Raw genomic sequence first — 18,367 nt, 5'->3', positions numbered from 1 at the left:
GGAAACAAGTGCCTCTCCGAGAGACTGTCCGCACGTCCCTGCCTCCTAGACCCTGGCAGAGCCCTGGGCCCTGACGTCTCTGAGACTCACAGATCCTCATATTTTCTTTTGGTTCCATGAGCCGCCCATGTATTCCAATGAATTGCCATTTTGCCCGAGTCAGCCAAAGGCTATTTGTTTTTCTCACAAACAACTCCGTCCAATACAGAAGAGGCCTGGGAGTCTGAATGCCATTCGGATGGGAGCAGTCTCTCGGGGCCCGTGATCTCGGCCCAGTGGCATTTTTTGACTTAGGAGGAAACTGAGGCCCAGGGGAAATGGGCTGCATGGAGATCCCATTGCATCCGCAGGGAAGGCAGCAATTAGACAGAGACAGCATCCTTCCGATTTCTCCCCATGTCCCCTTCTGCTCAGAGACATTTCCCCCAGATTTTCTAGCCCCAGTTTCGGAGGGCGAAGACTCTACCAGGGTGGGAGAGACAACTCTTCACTGTTTTCCCCTCCCTCCCCCTCTCCCTGCTGAGCTGGGGTAGGAAGCAGCCCGGGCGCCAGGCCTCTGGATTGGATGGCTCCAAGACCTCACGGAGAGAGGTCAGCACTTGAAAAATTCCTCAAGTCAAAGGGCTTGGGGCTTGGGTGCCACACAAGGCCCTCACTGTGTGCGCACATTGTCTGCCTGATAAAAGGGGCTGGGCCTGGGAAAAAGGGAGCCCGTCTCCAGGCAACGGGGCAGGCTGCTGGGGAATGCCCAGGGCCCCTCCCCACCCCCAGGCACCAGGGCCAGGCCTTAGAGCTGGGGGGAGGGACAGGGGGTGCCCAGGGTGGGAAGGATGAGTCCAGAAGTCTAGCGCCACTCCAGGTGGGGCTGCCTGGCCCGTGTGAGGCAGCAAAAGAAGTGAGGGGGCCGTGACCTTAGGCCTTTCCTAGCTCCTCTCCGGCCCGCCCCTGCATCTGCCTACAGCAAACAGACAGGGCCTGTTCTTGTTCAAGGCATCCAAGGGTAGCAAAGCGGTGGGGGGAGGCAGAAGGATCGTGCTCCCCAGAGCCAACTGTCTTCAACAGAGAGGTGTGTGTGTCTCAGCTTTGGGCCCCCCAACCAACTCCAGGAGGAGGGGCCCCACTCGGGCACCCATGTCTCGTCTTCAGGGGGGCGTGTCTGCCAGCCTCCCAACACCCAGACACCCCTCCTCCAGGGCTTCTGGAAAGCAGCCCTCCAGCAGGTCCAGCTGAGCTGAGAGGCATGCCAAGTGGCTTCCTTCTGCCTGGCTCCCAGCGCCATTATATTCACCAGCAATTAGTCATTGCAATTAATTGCTAATAACAGGGACCCTTTCAGTGTCTGTTGCGACAGGCTAAGCCCTGGACCGTCCCCACCCACGCCACCTCTAATCTTTTCAATGACCCTTCACAGAAGACGCGGCGTGACCCTGCCTTACAGCGAAGGAATGCGAGGTCTGGAGGTCAGGCTTGCTGAAGGTCACTCAGGGAGAGAGAGGGTGGGCACCCAGGCAGCCAGCCTCAAGCCCGTCAGCTCTGTTTTGCCCCCTCCCTGCTGGTGACGGACAGTCCTCCGTCCTCACCAAAGGCAGGAAAAGCTGCTCTCTGAAATCGGGGTCATCTGCGGGTCCTGGCTCGGCTCCCCAAAAAGGAAGCGAGGAAACCCGAAGGCTGGGCTGTCACTGGGCCCCTGTTAGCAGGGCTGGGCTCCGTGTCTCACTGCCGTTCCCGTACACAAAGCGGGGACCAGATAAAATACAGGACCCCGCCTGTTGACTTCGAATTCCAGATATACAACAAATAATTCTGTAGAGTCTGCACCAAATATTGCACGGGATATATTTATACTTATCGTTCATCTAAGCACTAACCGGGTATTCTATAGTTCTATTTGCTACCTATGGCAAGTCTACCCCCAAGCCTGACATGCGTCAGGAAGTGCCATCTTTCACATGAAAGCACAGGGGAAAAGGGACAGAGAGAGCCTCTCCTGCTCCCTTGGTGATTCATAAAGAGGCAAGAAGAGTCCCAGGGCAGTTCCTACAAAGGGGCCGGGTTCCACACCCGAGCTCCCGAGTGTCTGGACGGCCACAGGCGCCCCCTAGCCCCCGGCACTTCAACATCCCGGCCACCCACGGGCTCCAGTAGGCTGGGGCTGCCCGCCTTGAGATGGGACGCTTTCCTCTGAGGGGGAGGTCATCAGGACGCTGTGCTTGGCCGCTGGCTGTAACAAAGGGTCCTGCTGCCTCATGCCCTCCTAGATCTCGAACGCCCGCGCATGCAGGCGTGAGGGGCTCGCAGTGCCCATGCTCTCTCCTGCAGCGCAGGGCCGCAGGGCCGGTGCTCAGGGGGCGGGGCGAAGAGTGACAGGAGAACGGGGCTGCGCAGCACGGTCTGAGCTGGATCCCGTATGCCACTGGCCTCCCTTTGGATTCGGGCTCCCAGCCTCAGTGTTCCTTATTTATAACATGAGGACAGGTAATCGCACTCCTTACAGTCCGTTACCGGGAGGGCGGGAGAAACGACGGACACCATCTAACACAGTGCTGGTCCCGGAGAGGCACCAATGATTGTCTCGTGGCAGTGATGAGGCCGTGACGCCACCCTCGGAGAGCTCCTGCCTACTCACCTGTGTGGTCATTCACCTCTCAGCCGAGACCCGGGGCATCTGCCTCGTGCCAAACACCGGAGCCCCGAACGGCGGGGGCGGGAGGCGTGACACCATCAGAAACGCCCTATCAGGAGTGAGTCGTCTCCTTGGAGGACCAGACTAGCCCCTTTCCCGTTCTCCGGTTCCTTGAGCAGCTGTGTGATCTCTCTGTGCTCCGCTTCCCCACCTGTGACATGCGCTCCCCACCCACCCTCGGAAGTGCTGAGCCATGGTGACGCTAGCAAAAGTTTAGCAGATGGCTCCATGGGGAGACCTGAGAGCCCTGGTGTGTAGCAGCATTTGCCAGTTCCTGTGGTGTAAACTCCCTCACCGGGGGGCCACCGTGACTTTGTGTTGGACTGAGTCGGAGAGGAGAGAAAAGGGGGATTTAAGAATGCCACCAAGGTCACCCCAAGGTTTCACTGCCATACCTTTAGTCATCATTACCCATAATGCGTCACACTCTAAAAAATCACTCGTTCAGTCAACAGACATTTCCTAATGATACCAGACAGCATCTGGGAGTAGGGGGGTGGGGGGTGGTGACACAGATTCCCAGAGTGTGGCTTCTCTGGGTGACCCTGGAAATGCACAAGTGCAGCCTGGATGTGGGCTGGGAGGGTGGTAGTTTAGGGTGTTTCAAACCAAGAATCTTCTTTTCATGTCCTCCCCAACCAATAAAACAGAAAAAAGGAAACCATTGGGAAGAGTGGAGAATAAAAGGGAAAGTAACAATAGATCATTGTTGAAAAGGAAGAGCAGACATTCAGGAACAAAGCCACCAGTGAGGTGAGAGAAGGGGGTTCCAGAGGCCCTGGAGGGAGGGGCTTGGGGGGGCACAGGCTCAGCTGCTGCTATGCACCCCTCACCCCAGCACCCCCTCAGCAACCCTGTCCAGGCTCCTGGTGATGAGCAATCTTTTTTGTTTGTTTGTTTGTTTGTTTGTTTGTTTGTTTGCTTGCTTGTTTGTCATGATTAATGTTTTGATTACGAAAATCAAAGGTGGAGTTTTGATGCGTTCTGTGGGCAATGATAACAATGCTTGCCTATTTTTTAAACAATCTCAAATATCTGCCGTGCAGTTACTCTAGCATACTGGAAAGGCAGGAGCCAAGATTTTATAGATAGGTGCATATAAACAGAAACCGCTCAGTTGTGTGTCCTCTATTGCCGACTCCTAAGGTAAGGTGAGTCTCAGGTCCCATGACGCTCATTAAAAGTCACCCTGGTGGACTGGGGTGGGGCAACGACAGATATTAATTGTACACTTACTGTGTGTTGAGCACCAGGGATGTAAAGAAGAATGAGACACCGGCCTTGTTCTTGCAGAAGAGAGAGCCACTGAACAGCCAATTATAACACCACGTGATATGGGCCGTAAGGGCACAATGAGATATGTGTTAAGTTACAGAGGGAGGTGGTTGTTGGCACTGACGGCAGGCTGGGGTGTGTCAGGGAAGACTTCATGAAAGCAGTGGCACCTGACCAGGCTTTTGAGGATGAAAGAAAACTGGCCAAGGGAACACGCTAGAGGAGAGTGCTTCAGGTAGCGGGGAACAGAATGTGCGAAGGCAAAAAAGGCAATGTTTGAGCAGAACGAGTTGCTTGGTATTTCTTTGGAAAAAGCAGCAAGGCAGGAAGTGGAATTGCATAACTAGAGGGAGGGCAGATGAGCTTAGGACTTTGAATTTGAACTTGAGGGCCATGATGCACTGGCACAGGATTATAAAAGGGGATGCACAGAGGGCGTGGGAGCACACCAATCACACGTGGGTTTTGGAAAGTCTACAACTTGGTGGCAACATGGAAGGTAACCAGGTGAGGCCTGACCCCAGTGAGGCTGCTGAAAAATTCTAGGTAAGAGTGATGGTAGGACTGAAGAAAACTGAGCTTGAAATCCATGTATTTTATTTGTCCTTTCTCTTTAGTTCTCAAAACTGATCTTCCCTCATCCCACAGGGCAGCACCAACTTTAGTTCAGACCTACTCCTGAGCCTGACCTTAAGGGGCGGTGGGTGAAGGGGGTGCTGGTCCAAAGCTCCCCAAACACCATTGCCCTAGCTGGGCTTACCTCCAAGGAAAATCCCAGAGAGTGGTAGGATCTTAAGATGCTGAGCCATGAGTCCTTCTTCCCAGCAAAGCTGGCTTTGGGACCCTCTATGTCTACTCAGGATGGAAAGTCCTGTTCCCCAGGTCACTGGCCAGGTACCAGAGGGTCCTTGGGGGCCCTGGCTGGTTCACAGAGTCTGGGAGTTAGTCCCTACCAGGAGGGGAAAGGTGGGGGGTTCCTGCAACTTCCTGGCCACAAGGAAATGGAACTGCAGGAAGGACCTGGTTGGGTATTGGAAAGACAGAGGACCTGGGGCTGAGAAGGGAAAAAAGGGAGCAGGGACGTTCCTGGTGGGTTCCCTCTGGGTCCAGACAGTGGGGCATCTCCCCCTTCAATCTCATCTCAAAGGGGGAAGAAAGGCGCCATGTGAGCTGGCCTTCCCCCTTTAACTACTTTTTCCTCTTGGGAGACAGTCCCACAAGGAAGGAGAGGCTGGGCAGGGGCCTGACAAAGGCAGCCCAGGCTCTGCCAGAGCCGCCCAGGGACGGTGGGGCTGGCCCGCCACCTGCTGGCCGCTCCTGGAAGCAGGGACAGGAAACTGCAGAGGAGGATCAGGATTCTGAGATGCTGGCATCCATTTGGAGAAAGTTAGGAATGTACTGAGATTAAGAGAGGTTAGGAAGTTTGCAAAGAATGTAAAATGGAGTTCAGAATAAGAAGCTGACGTGCCTGTGGACTGGAAGATTCTATCACAAACATCCGATGAACACAGAGCCAGCTTCCAGGTAAGTGAATGAGCCTCAGCTTCTCACTCTCCTTTTTTTTTTTTTTTTTTTACCCACTGAGGAGCAAGCAAAAAGACTGCCGTTCTCAAGACCTGATTAAAGTGTGGGCATATGAACGTGACTGAAATATACTGGGAGAAATTCCTTTAGCCAAAATTGTGTCCCCCCATGAGCAAAGCCTAAAATGCACACGTTGGTCATGGCTATGGTTGCAGAGATTGAAGACCAGAGTCAGACTATCCTTGGAGGAGGCCATTCATTGCATTTCAACCTCCTTTGTTGTGCCCTGACACTATATGCACGTCATATGGGCACCGAGAGGGCAGAGATCAGTGAGACCCAACTTTGTCACCCAGGAGCTAGCAGGGAAGAGTGACCAGCAGAAAACCCCAATGCACTTGGGAAACCCTAATCCACTCTGCCTGGTATGGGCATGAAGGATTAAACAGGCAAGCCCGTGCGGGCCTGCTGTCAAAGTGATTCATGCTGCACAGAAGGTCACAATAGTCTATGGTAATGATACACACTTCCTGTCTACCAGCACTTTTATATTAACTCAGGTTTTAATCCTATTTACATCTATTAGCTCTGCAAGGCGGGTATTATTATTACCCCCATTTGGGTACAGTAACTTGCAAATGTCATATAGGTGCAATGGCATAGAGGTTGGATTTGAACCCAGAGAGCCTAGCTCTAGCTCTGAAGTCTGTGTGTTTAACCACTGCACCACGCTGCCATTTATTATCTCATCCTCCATAGAGGAAGTAACTTTCCCGACAAATAGGTTTTTAAGTGCCTGGCCCTCACTAAATCATGGCAAACCCTGACTAAGCCAGCGATATAACACAGTCAGCAGAGAACATTCAAGATCAAGGTCAGGCACTAGGTTAAGGAGAAACAGAGGCCTGGCAAAGATCACACAGGCATTCTGATTCCCGGGTGGGCTGCCAGCAGGGCTGCACAGGCAAGAATCCCCGGAGGCAACATCTCCGCCGAAATCTTCCCCTAAGCTCAGAACCTAAAGATGCTGGTTCCCATAAGCACAAAGGCAGAGATGAACAAGGCTTCCTGGTAAGAACCCTGAAGCAAGCAGACAGTGCAGACTCGATCAGAACAGAGGCCACCACGCACAGGACCACACTGGTGGAGATGAAGGGGTTTCTTGGCAGGAAAGTAAAGAGTGACATCAGAACCTGTTCAAGATTGACATCTGAACCTTTAATGGTGACTGTATTGAATATGTATTTTCAACTATAAATGCCTTCCACTCGATCATTCCCAACCCGAGTTACCTTCTCAAGAATGAACGTAAGTGCACGTGTGCATGTTACCGTAGAGTAACAGTGCATCTGGTGTGCTTTGAGAACTGGATGCATTAATTCATTCAGTTAATACGTATTTACTGGGTGCCTACTATATGGCAGCGTGTTTGGAGACACAGGCCTGCGACCTTGCTGTCCAGCCCCCAGGGCCACCCACGCGTGAGTCGACTGTCAGAACTGCCCTGGGTGGGGAGCTGCCGCGTCTCCAAGTTTTCACTCACTTCCTGAGCTGCAGATTCTATGAACAGTGATATTTATCACCTGTCTCTAGGAAAAATGTGGAGTAGAGACTTACTTTCCAACGGCAGCTGCCTGTGAGAGGGGCCTGTTCACCACTTACCTGAGCACCTAAGGCTGTGTTTTGCACTAGTTACCTGGTGCCCAGTAACTCCCTGGGGAACAAACCCTGTGATGACTTTTACATGCTTGTCAGGTCTCTGCCCCGGGAGGTTGCCATGGAAAGAGGCTGGAAAGCATGTCACTTCTGTCCACCCTCGGGGTTAAGAGGCTAGACTACCAGTACACGTAAGAGCTGAGATGCAAACTCAGGTACCCTGGTCCCAAGGGTTTTAATAAGGGCTGTGGACCTACGTAGATTTCTTTTAATCTCAAAGAAATCTCATTTAACGACAGCGGGTGGGGGTGGGGGGAGGCAGGGGAGGGGATGGATGCATGAGGCTGAAGAGGTTAAGTAACTATTTCAGGTCTTAAAAATTTTCCTGTTTTTGGAAAGGTAAGATGGTGCATATACAATATATTATATATTATATAACACTTCCACTTGGGTCCAGGCAGCACTCCCCATCAAATGCATTAAATGTTTGCAGCAACCCTGGCTGGGTGGCTCAGTTAGTCAGAGCACCCTCCTGTACACCAGAAGGTTGTGGGTTCAATCCCCAGTCAGGGCTCGTAAGGGAGGCAACTGGTTCATGTGGCCTCATCGTTGTTTCTTTCTCTCCCTTCCCCCTCCCGAACCATTTTCCTTCCTCTCTCAAATCAATAAATATATCCTCGAGTGAGGATTTTAAAGAAGTGTTTGCAGCAAAGCATGTGACCAAGCACAGTAAGTGGTCTAATGAAGACTATTATGGTCTCACTTTCCTTTCGATCAGGCTTGGCTGTCAACTGGATAATAACAGTTTTTAGTTTTTAGCGCTTCTGGGATTTGCAGGTGAGGCAGTGTGGACCTATATATGTAAAGCCCAAAGACAAAGCAAGTGCCCTGCACCTGGTATGCTGTCACCACAGGGCAACTGTTAGTTTTCCCCCCTCCAGCCAGTCTCCACATCACCCAGCCTCGTACAGCACCCATACCCCGTCCCCCCCCACACACACACAGGAGTGAGATGAGCCCCATCTCCTCTCCCGCCCCCAGCGGGGAGGGCCTGCAGTTTCCGCTTACCAGTCCGTGTGGGCGTCATCGATCACCAGCAGGATCCTGGGCCTTTGAACTACGGGTGTGGAGGGACCCAGAGGCTCCAACAGCCCCGCGGGGGGGGCCTGCGCGGTCTGCTTCATGGCGCTGGAGAAGGAGCTGAAAAGGCTGGATCCTGGCGAGGAGAAGGAGGCTGCCAGGGGCTGGGGGTGCCTCCGCTCCATGGCCGGGGAAGCGGGCGAGCTGGTGGAGGTGTCGGGGCGCTGCAGGTCCGTCATGTAGCCGTTGGGCAGGTTGGCCACGAAGCTGCTGTCAGACAGGCGTCGCCGGAGGAAATTCATGGCTGCGGGTGGACGAGATGGCTTGTTCTTCCTCAGACTGCTCGTGGGCGAGGCCCAGAACACCAGGCCGCCAGGAGATGAAGGAGCAGCGGGGTCTCGGAGCAGAAGGGCCCGGGGGATCCTGCAGGAGTCGGCTTCAGCTGCCTCTGTTTACGGGTGGAAATGAGTCGACACACACATTAGTGGAAACCACCTCCACCCCTGAGGAGCGAGCAGACACGGCACCTTCCTGCCCTGATGCCGGGGACCATGTGCAATGGGGCATTCTTTTGAGAAAGAACTTGGCAGCATGTAATTAGAGCCCACCCTTTTAACCTACAATTTCCATTTTCTAGAATTCTAGCCCAAGAAAAGAATCCGAGTTCCAGAGGAAGCCTCCCACCCAAGTGTATTTACCCCGGGGGTTATTTGCACCAGCAAAATGCTGGAAAGGATCTCAATGTTCAGTCACAGTGTGATTGAATCAATAAACCACAGCACCATCACTCAGTGACGCCTTTTGTGGCTGTTTTTAAAGGTACATAAAAAGGGATGTTAGTACCAAAAAATACGATGTTGTAAATAAAAAGATCAAGATACAAGATTATAGGTACAGAATGACTGCAATCACATAAACTTTCAAATAACAAATGATGGAAAGAAAATACATTGGAATGTTAATGTTAACAGTGATTATATTGGGGTTGTGCAATTAGGTGGCTTCCCCACCCCGCCCACCTTTGTATCCACTGGTATAAGATTTATTATCTCCCCTCAGCCCCGGCTGGTGTGGCTCAGTGGACTGAGCACCACACTGCAAACCAAAGGGTGGCTGGTTCGATTCCCTGTCAGGGCACATGTGAAGCAACCACACATTGATGTTTCACTCTCTTTCTCCCTCCCTTCCCCTCTCTCTAAAAATAAATAAATAAATAAAATTGAAAAAAAAAAGATTTATTATCTCCCCTCAGAAAGTTCTCCTGGGCCCCTCTCTGGTCAATCCACACATCCTCATAGGCAAACACCCTTCTGATGTCTGTTACTAGATATGAATTTTATCTATTCTTGAACTTGGTCTAAATGGAATCACATGTACTATTTTTTTGTGCCTGACATCTTTCCCTCAACTCAATGGTGATGAGACTCAGCTATGCTGCATGTATCAACAGACGTTCTGCTTTTCATCCTGCTGAGAGACGTCCCACCGGATGAATAAACCAAATCGTTACTGCGTTCTCTTGCTGATGGACACATGAGATGTTTCCAGTTTGGGGGGGTTGTGAATAGAATTGTTACACAGATTGTTTTTTAATTTATGTATTTTTGTGTGAAGAAAGAGGGTAAGAGACTTTTCCTTTGGCAACATACAAACCCAGAAGTTAATTTGTTAGGTTCTAGGGTAGGCATATGTTTAACTTTATAAAACACTGTCAAAAAATTTCCCACAGTGGTTGTACTATTTTGCACACTTCATTTGAGAGTTCCAGTGCTCCACGCCCTTATCAACTCTTGGTTGTTATTAGTCTTTTTTAGTCTTAGCTATTCTGATGGGTGTAAAATAGTATCTCGTTGCATTTTCAATCTATTTCCTCTGAGACCTAATGAGGTTGAGCAAGTTTTATGGGTTTCCTAGCCATGGACACATCTTGTTCTGTGAAGTGACTGTTTAAGTCTTTGGCCCATTTTAAACAGGTGGACTGCTCATATTTATTATTTATTTGTGGGAGTTCTTTATACATTCTGGATATAAGTCTTTCATTGGGTATGTATATCTTGAACACTGTCTCTGAGTCTTTGGCTTGTCCTTTTATTTCCTTCATGAGCAGAAGTTTGACAGAATAAAATAACTCTTAGAAAAAGCAAACTGTTACTTGAGATAAAAGCATCCCAATGAAAAGAAATGATACCACAAGACCATACTTCCATATTTTGGTTATTAGGAATATTTTATATATAAATACAAGTACACATGCATATGTATACATATTTATAAGCACATGCATAAAATCTGTTATAGATCTGCAGACATTTTGTTCACACACTTTAAATTTTTATGAAGTCCAATTTACCATTTTTTCATGGTTAGTCCTTTTATGTTTGCTCTTTAAAATCTCTGCCAACCCCCACATATGCTGAATTTGTCCTAAAATTTCTTATAGTAGTTTTAGACTTTTAGCTTTTCTGTTTAGGTCTATAATCCATCCAAACTTGATTTCTGAGTGGTATGAGGTGAGGTTCATATTCAGTTTTCCAGCACCATTTATGAAAATACTTTTCCCCAGTGAATTCAGTAGCTTTGCTGACACCAATTGACTGTATGTGTGTGTGTATACACACACAGACACACACACACACACACAGAAAAGTGTCCACAATATATATATATATATTACTATACTACTATTACTACTACTACTATTACTATATATATATATATATTACTATATATATATATATATATATATATATATATATATATATATATTCTGGACACTTTATTATGCTCCATTGATGTTTATTTATCTTTACATCACCTTGATATAAAAGTCCTAAAATCAGGTACAGTGAGACCCCCTACTTGCATTTTCTAGCCCAAGATTATTTTGGGAATTCTACTTCCTACTTTTGAATGCATTTTAAAATCAACTTGTATGAACAAAATTGGATGGAATATTATTTGAGATTACCTAAAATTTCTAGCTCAGTTTGGATGGAACTGGCTTCTGAACGATCATGAATTTTCCACTTCATAAACATGGTAGGTCTCCAGTTATTAATTCCTTAGCTTCTCTCAGAAATGTTTTATGACTTTCAATATAGAGGTGTTGCACATGTTTTGTTAAATTGATGCCTAAGAATTTCTTTGCGGGGGGGGGGAGATAATACTTTAAAACTATTTTGTTTCATTTTCCATGTATTTGCTGCCTATATAATGTATTTGCCAATTACTGTCAACATATTGACCTGATAAATTCAACAATTGTTTCTAGTCGTTGTTTACCAATCACTTAAGATTTTCTATGTAAATAGGCATGTCATCTATGAATAGAGACACCTTTATGTCTCCCTTTCCAATTTTAATGCCTTTTAGGTCTTCTGCTTTTCCTGTTACAATAGGGAGGACCACCCCACTGCTGAACAGAAATGGAAACAGAAGTCTCACTTTGTTCCCAGCCGTGTGTGGGGGGAAAATGTTCAATGGCTGACATTTCAGTAACAAGATGTTAGCTGTTTAAGTTTTCTGTAGATGTACTTTGTCACACCAAGACAGTTCCCTTGCAGTCTTAATGGCCTGGGAGTTTTTTTATCATGAATGGATGATAGATTTGCCAAGTGAGTTTCTAAATGGATTGAGAGGATTATGTTTTAAAAAATCATTTATTTGCTTAATGTGGTGAGCTGCACTGCTTGACTTCCACGTGTTAAACCAAACTTGCACTCCTGGAACAAATTCCACTCTGTCATTGTGCGTTAACCCTTTCAGAGATCGCTGACTTCGATCTGATAATACTTTGTTGAGGGTTTGGGTGCCCGTGTTCATCGTAAACAATGGTCTGCAATCTTCTCTTCTGGTGGTGTCTTCGCCAGGTTTTGGTAGCAGGGCAACGCTGACTTCGCAAAATATGTCCAGAAGTATTTGTGCCTTTTCTATTTTCTAAAGGAGTTTGTGTAATGTTGGTATATTTTTTCTTAAATTATTGGCAGAATTCAACAGTGAAGCCATCTGGGGCTAATTTTCTTCTTTGTTGGGAAGGTTTTAATAATGAACTAATCCTCTTTCATAAATCTATTTATATGCTCTGTTTCTGGTTATTTCAGTAGTGGCAATATGTGATTTTGTCCATTTCATCTTCGCTGTGAATTTTATCAGCATAAAGTTGTTCATAATGTTTCTCTATTACCCTTTCATTTTCTGTAGGCTATGTACTGATTGTTCCTGCTATTACTGGTAATGTTAATTTGTCTTTTCTCTCTTTTTCAGTAAGCTGTGCTGCTATGAATTTATAATTTTTATTAATCTTTTAAAAACTAACTTGCAGCTTTTTTCTATTTTCTCCATTATTTGTTTTCTATCTCACTTATATCTACTCTATTATTTCCTCTCTTCTCCTTACTTCGGGTCTAAGGGTTTAATTGGTTCTTCTTTTTTCTAGATGCTTAAGATGAAAACATACATCATTAATTTTATACCTTCCATCTTTTCTAATATAAACATTGAAAACAACGCGTTTCCCTCCATGCACTGCTTTTGGGCGTGTCAGAAATCTTACACACATGTTCATGGTCGTTCAATTCAAATTATTCTTAATGTCTTCATGATTCTTTTTTGACCCATGTGTTACCTAAACATATATTTAATTTTAAAATCCCAGTGCTCTTTCAGATCTTTTCGTTTTATTACGTTTGCTATGATTCATTTACGATGAACAAACATAATCTATAACATCTTAACACTTTGACATTTACTGAGATTAATTGTATGGCTCAAATGTGCTCTATCTTAATATATGTACCATGCGCACTTGCAAAGCATGTGTGTTTTGCAGTCGTTGAGTGTAATGTTCTATAAATATCAATTAGACTGTTGTAAGTCAGCTTTCCGAGTCAGGAAGCCGACTTTGCTGCGGGGGTTACAAGCGGGAGGCTGAATGGGAAGCCCGAGATGAAGTACTGCGGGCAGGTATGCAAAGCAGCAACGGGCTGAAAGGGGAGTGGAAGTACGATACAGTTTCAGCAGAGGTCTCCCTTGATCTAAGTGGAAGCACGGAACCGGGACTTCTCTGTAGACCTCATTCTCCCGCTGCCCCTCAGCCTGTGCTCTGCAGACTGAGTGGTCAGCCCACTAAAACCTGCAGCCTCCTGCTGTGGCTCCTTCCAGCTGCTCGGTGCCACGTGGGCTGGGGAGTGCTTTCAAGGAAGAGCCACATAAATGTGGGTCTCATATAGTGGTTCTCTCCTTTCGACGGTCAAATCCCTTCCTTATTCTATCTTTGTTTTTGTTTTGTTTTGTTTTTTGCTTCTCTCCAGGAACTTCAAATAGTTTCTTTGAAACATTACAGCCAAAGCTTATAATTATCATCTAGGAGAGGATTAGAACAACAGAAGTTACCGAGTCACTACTGGAACGGAATCTCATTTTTAAAAGGCTAACTAGGAAAGGAACCAAATGTTAGAGTTGGAAAGAACTTAGAGATTATTGAACAAGCCCTTCTTCAGGAAATCGGGTCACCCTTACATGGGTGGGCATTGCCCACCCTCAGGGGAACCACCTGAGAACCACCTCACTACCTTGTGTTGGTCAAAGGCTCTTCCCAATACTCCTCCCCACTTCAGGCCCCAGAGGAGCTGCCAGCCTGGTACAGGGAGGCAGACAATGAACAAGTGAACAAACACGTATGGACTGGTCTAGGGTCAGTAAGGAATACACGGAGTGCTGTCATGGAGATTACAGTGGGGAGCGGCCGGGAAGGCCTCTCTGGTGCGTGGATAGCGAGGGGAAAGGGCTGTGCTCATGCAAAGGCCCTGAGGCAGAGGGAGTCAGGCAAGTTGAAGAATAAAAGGAAGGCCACCCCAACCAGGAAACAGGGAGAAGGTTTTTATTAAAAAAATGTTTAGAAAAGCAAAGAGAGGCCAGATCATGAAGGGCCACACAGAAAATAATTTTAATCCAAGTGTGAAAGTAAGCCACTGGAGGCTTTATATAAACAAGGGGAAGACATAAGCTAGTCTCCCTGACTCCTGGGTGGAAAGGGGAGTGTGGAGGATGTGTAGGGAGGAGGCAGACAACTTAGGGACTGGTACAGTCATTAGGCTCCTCTTGTAAGAAAGGAGGGAGTTCGATTACATGATTTGAAAGGTGTCTTCCTGCTCTGTGAGTCACTCACTTCTGCTACTAGATACTGGATAGCTCTTCAGTGACAAAATCTGATATGGGGATCACGTGGACGTGGGAAGGATTTGGGGAGGAAAGGAAGGGCAGGAAGTCTCAGGGACAGAACCTTGTAGGCCAGCGAGTGAGAAGTACTCACTCAGTCCCAAGCTGTCCCACCTATGGCCACTAGTGGACAGGGGTGACCACACCAGACAGGAAAAATAAAACAAAAACAAACTATAAAGCAGCTTTGCAAACCTATTTCTTGCAGGCTGTGATGCAAAGGAAGACTTTACTGGTAAAGGTAATTAAAAACAAAACAGGCTGGAGACTTCTCGGATGTGTCGGTGGAAACACAGGACAGAAGTAAGGTACAAATCACAAGGACACCAGTGTTTCATGGAAGAGGCAGGAAAACTCCGTAAGAATGAGAGCCACCTTGCAGGGTGGCACCTGCTCCTTATGGGAAAATATAAGCAACTGATCAGCCTGGACAGGAGAGTGGGCACGTCTGCTCAGGTATCTCCTAGACACCCGGATTTATTTCCTCGCTCATCCTCAGAAGACCTTATCCCTCTGGGCGCCCCCACTTCCTCCCAGAAGCCCCCCTATCTGTCCACTCACTTAGGCCACAAACCCGAGTCTCATGCTTCACTACTTCTTAACCCTCACCAATTTCAGCCACTCAGTTACCAGGCCCTATCAGTGCTGTCTCCCTAAACATCTTTAACATCCTCCTCTCCTCCCCATCCTTCCTACCACAGCCTTGTTTCACATGCTACTAAATTAAAAATGGGCCAAAGACCTTAAGAGCCACATCAGAGAAGATAGGCAGATGGCAAATAAGCATATGAAGAAAATGTGTCATATCACACGTCATCAGGGAGATGACCATTAAAAGAGCAAGGGGATGCCACCACACACCTATCAGAACGGCTTGAATCTCGGACGCAGACAGCGCCACACGACGGCAAGGTCGGGGAGCTATGAGAACACACACTCGCTGCTGGTGGGAGTGCAAATGGCACAGGCACTTGGGGAGGCGTAAGGCAGTTTCTCATAAAACTGAACATACTCTCACCATATGATCCAGCGCTCACGTTCCTTGGTATTTACCCAAAGGAGTTGAAAACTTGTGCCCACCCAAAACCTGCACACAGATGTTCCTAGCAGGATGTTTATTCATAATTGCCAAAACTCAGAAGCAACCAAGATGTCCTTCCATAGATGAGTGAATACATAAGCTGTGGTGCATCCAAGTGAGATATCTAACCATGAAAACTCATGGGGGAATCTCACATGCATATTACTGAGGGAACGAAACCAGCCTGCAAAGTCTGCATTCATCCTGTGTGATCCCAACCACATGACACTCTAGGAAAGGCAAGACTATGGAGACAGTAGAGGTGACCCTGGAACACTGCAGAGGTTAGGGTGTGCCAACCCCCCTCACACAGCCGAAAATCCATTTACAACTTTTTGACTATCCCCAAATTTAACTACTAATAGTCTACTGTTGGCTGGAAGCCTTACCAATAACATAAATAGCTGATCAACATGTATGTTGTGTGTTATATGCATTCTATATTAAATTATCACAATTGAGTAAGCTAGATAAAGGAAAAGTAATAAGAAAATCATAAATGAGAAAATCATAAAGGAGGAAATACATTTACAGTATTTATTGAAACAGTTCCACACAGAAGTAGACCTGCATGGCTCAAACCTCTGTGGTCTAAGAGTCAACTGTAAAATGACCCGTGATCACCGGGGATTGTGAGCAGCGAAGGGTGGGGAGGATGAGTAAGTGGAGCTCAGATCTTGAGGCAAGTGAAAATTCTCTGTATGCTACCATAAGGATGGATGCATGTCTTTTTTTTTTTAAAGATTTTATTTATTTATTTTTAGAGAGGGAATGGAGGGAGAAAGAGAGAGAAACATCAATGTGCGGTTGCTGCGGGCCGTGGCCTGCAACTCAAGCATGTACCCTGACTGGGAATCGAACCTGCGACACTTTGGTTCGCAGCCCGTGCTCAATCCACTGAGCTACGCCAGCCAGGGCTTGGATACATGTCTTTATACATTTGTCCAAATCTACAGAAAGTGTAACCCCAAGCATGAACCATAATGTAAACTGGGGACTTTGGATGATTATGATACATTAATGTCACCAGTTGTAACAAATGTACCATTCTGGTGGGGGGTTGTTGATAATGGGGGAGGCTATGCAGGTGTAGGAGCAGGGGGCACATGGGAAATCTCTGTACCTTTCTCTAAATTTGTTGTGAACCTTACACTAAAAAAAGAATGCTTTACTAAAAAAAAATAAAAGAATTCTTCAAGTGCAAGACCCCTCCCAAACCCAGGCTAAGGACTACCACGGTCTCAGAATTCTAGACCTGGACATAAGCCTGAAAGTTAAGCTCACACACTTTGGAACCAGACTGCCTGTGTTCTAACCCCAGCTCTGCTACCTACTACCAACACAGTAGATTTGGGTAAATTTCTTAACTTCTCTGTGCCTTGGTTTCCTCATCTGTACAATGGGGAGAGTATAACAGCATGTCTCATAGGGTTCTTAGGAGAACTAAGCGACCTAACATGTGGGAAGTACCCTGTGCCTGGCACGTGATGAGCAGTCTGGGTTAGCTGTCGTCATCATTCTGACTGCTTTTCAGACCGTCTGTGTTTGCCATTGCCAGAAGGTCAGGCAGTGTGGTCAGCTTGAGTTTGGGAGGCAATGTGGCAGGGACAGCAGTATTTACACGAAAAGGGGCTTTGGATGGATCTGACTCTGAGACCCAGCTCTGCCTCTTGCAGCTGAGGAACGTCAGGGCCCCAGGTTCTGGATCTGCCACGTGAGGATGCCACCCCACACCTCCCCTCTCCACAGGGTCTTTGAGCAGACCGAAATAAAATGCATTCAGTTACTTTTTGAAATATTTATTTTTTAAGTGAATGGAGTAAAGTGGACTTGTTTTGGTATACAGTTCTATGAGTTTGAGCACATTCATATAACCAGGGTACAGAGCAGCCCCAGCACCGCACATGAAATTGCTTTTTAATCTTCAAAGGGCTCTGCAGAAGTCTATGGCGTGGTGTTTCACGGGCTAACACCTGGCTCTCCTACAAAGGTTCGTTGGATAAGGAATATTCAAGGCCTGGCACGTTTCGGAGAAAATAAAGGAAGACGATGAATTCCGGTGCGTGACCCTGCTGATCAGCTGCCTTTGCACTGGCTGCTCCCTCACCTGGAACGCTCTTGCTGTGGACACCTGCATGGCTCACTCCCTCCTCTCCTTCAGATCTTTGCTCAAATGTCACCTGCTCAGCGAGGCCTCCCCCGACCACCCAATGTTAAACCGTCTGGCACATGGATCTCTCCTACACTATTCCACTTGTTCTGTTCCCCATCGCATGCACTGCCTTCTGGAAACGATATAGTTGACTTACTTATTTCACTTACTGTTGAGTCTCTGCTCCCTCTGATAATATCTAAGCCTCCCAGAACAGAGATCACTGTCTGCTTTGTTCAGTGCTGCATCCCAAACACTTAGAAAAGTGCCTAGCACGTAGTGGGGGTTCATTAAAGATTTGTGGTGTGAACCTCTTCAAAAACAGGAATGAAATTAAGTCATCCTCACCTTTTCATTCAGGAAGACGAAACATGCTGTAGTTTTAAGCTGTGGTGTTTTTTTTTCCAACTTTCTGGAAATTCCTAAACTTTGCTAGTTTCCATAAAATCAAGCAGCTATCACAGTGCCTGACACCTCATCCTACACGGAATCAAAATGGGAATAATGCAAAGGAATAGCTAATTTCATCTCATTTGCATGAGCTCCTCCCCATGTAAATACACAGACACAAATTCTCTCTCCATCCTCTCTGCTCAGTGAGTGCTGGAAGATTTTCTTTCCCTCACCCATTAGGAACCGGCGTTTGGATAATTAACAGCGGCTGAAACCACTTCCACCCAAGCAGAAAGTTTAAAAATTC

The 18,367-nt window shown here is 47.2% G+C and overlaps 1 protein-coding gene across 1 annotated transcript in view; it reads right to left on the bottom strand.

Moving 5' to 3' along the window:
• SYN3 (synapsin III) overlaps window positions 1-18,367 on the bottom strand; it is a 405,562-nt gene that overhangs the window by 366,188 nt on the left and 21,007 nt on the right. The window contains exon 2 of the mRNA XM_045826382.1: window positions 8,207-8,666. Coding sequence (XP_045682338.1) covers window positions 8,207-8,520 — 314 coding nt within the window. The 5' untranslated portion in view covers window positions 8,521-8,666. The remainder of the gene's footprint in view (window positions 1-8,206; window positions 8,667-18,367) is intronic.

This window comes from Phyllostomus hastatus, unplaced genomic scaffold (genome assembly GCF_019186645.2).
Source record: "Phyllostomus hastatus isolate PE091 unplaced genomic scaffold, TTU_PhHast_1.1 phas_scaffold_755, whole genome shotgun sequence".
NCBI lineage: Eukaryota > Metazoa > Chordata > Mammalia > Chiroptera > Phyllostomidae > Phyllostomus > Phyllostomus hastatus.
This window is presented reverse-complemented; position numbering and strand designations above follow the sequence as displayed.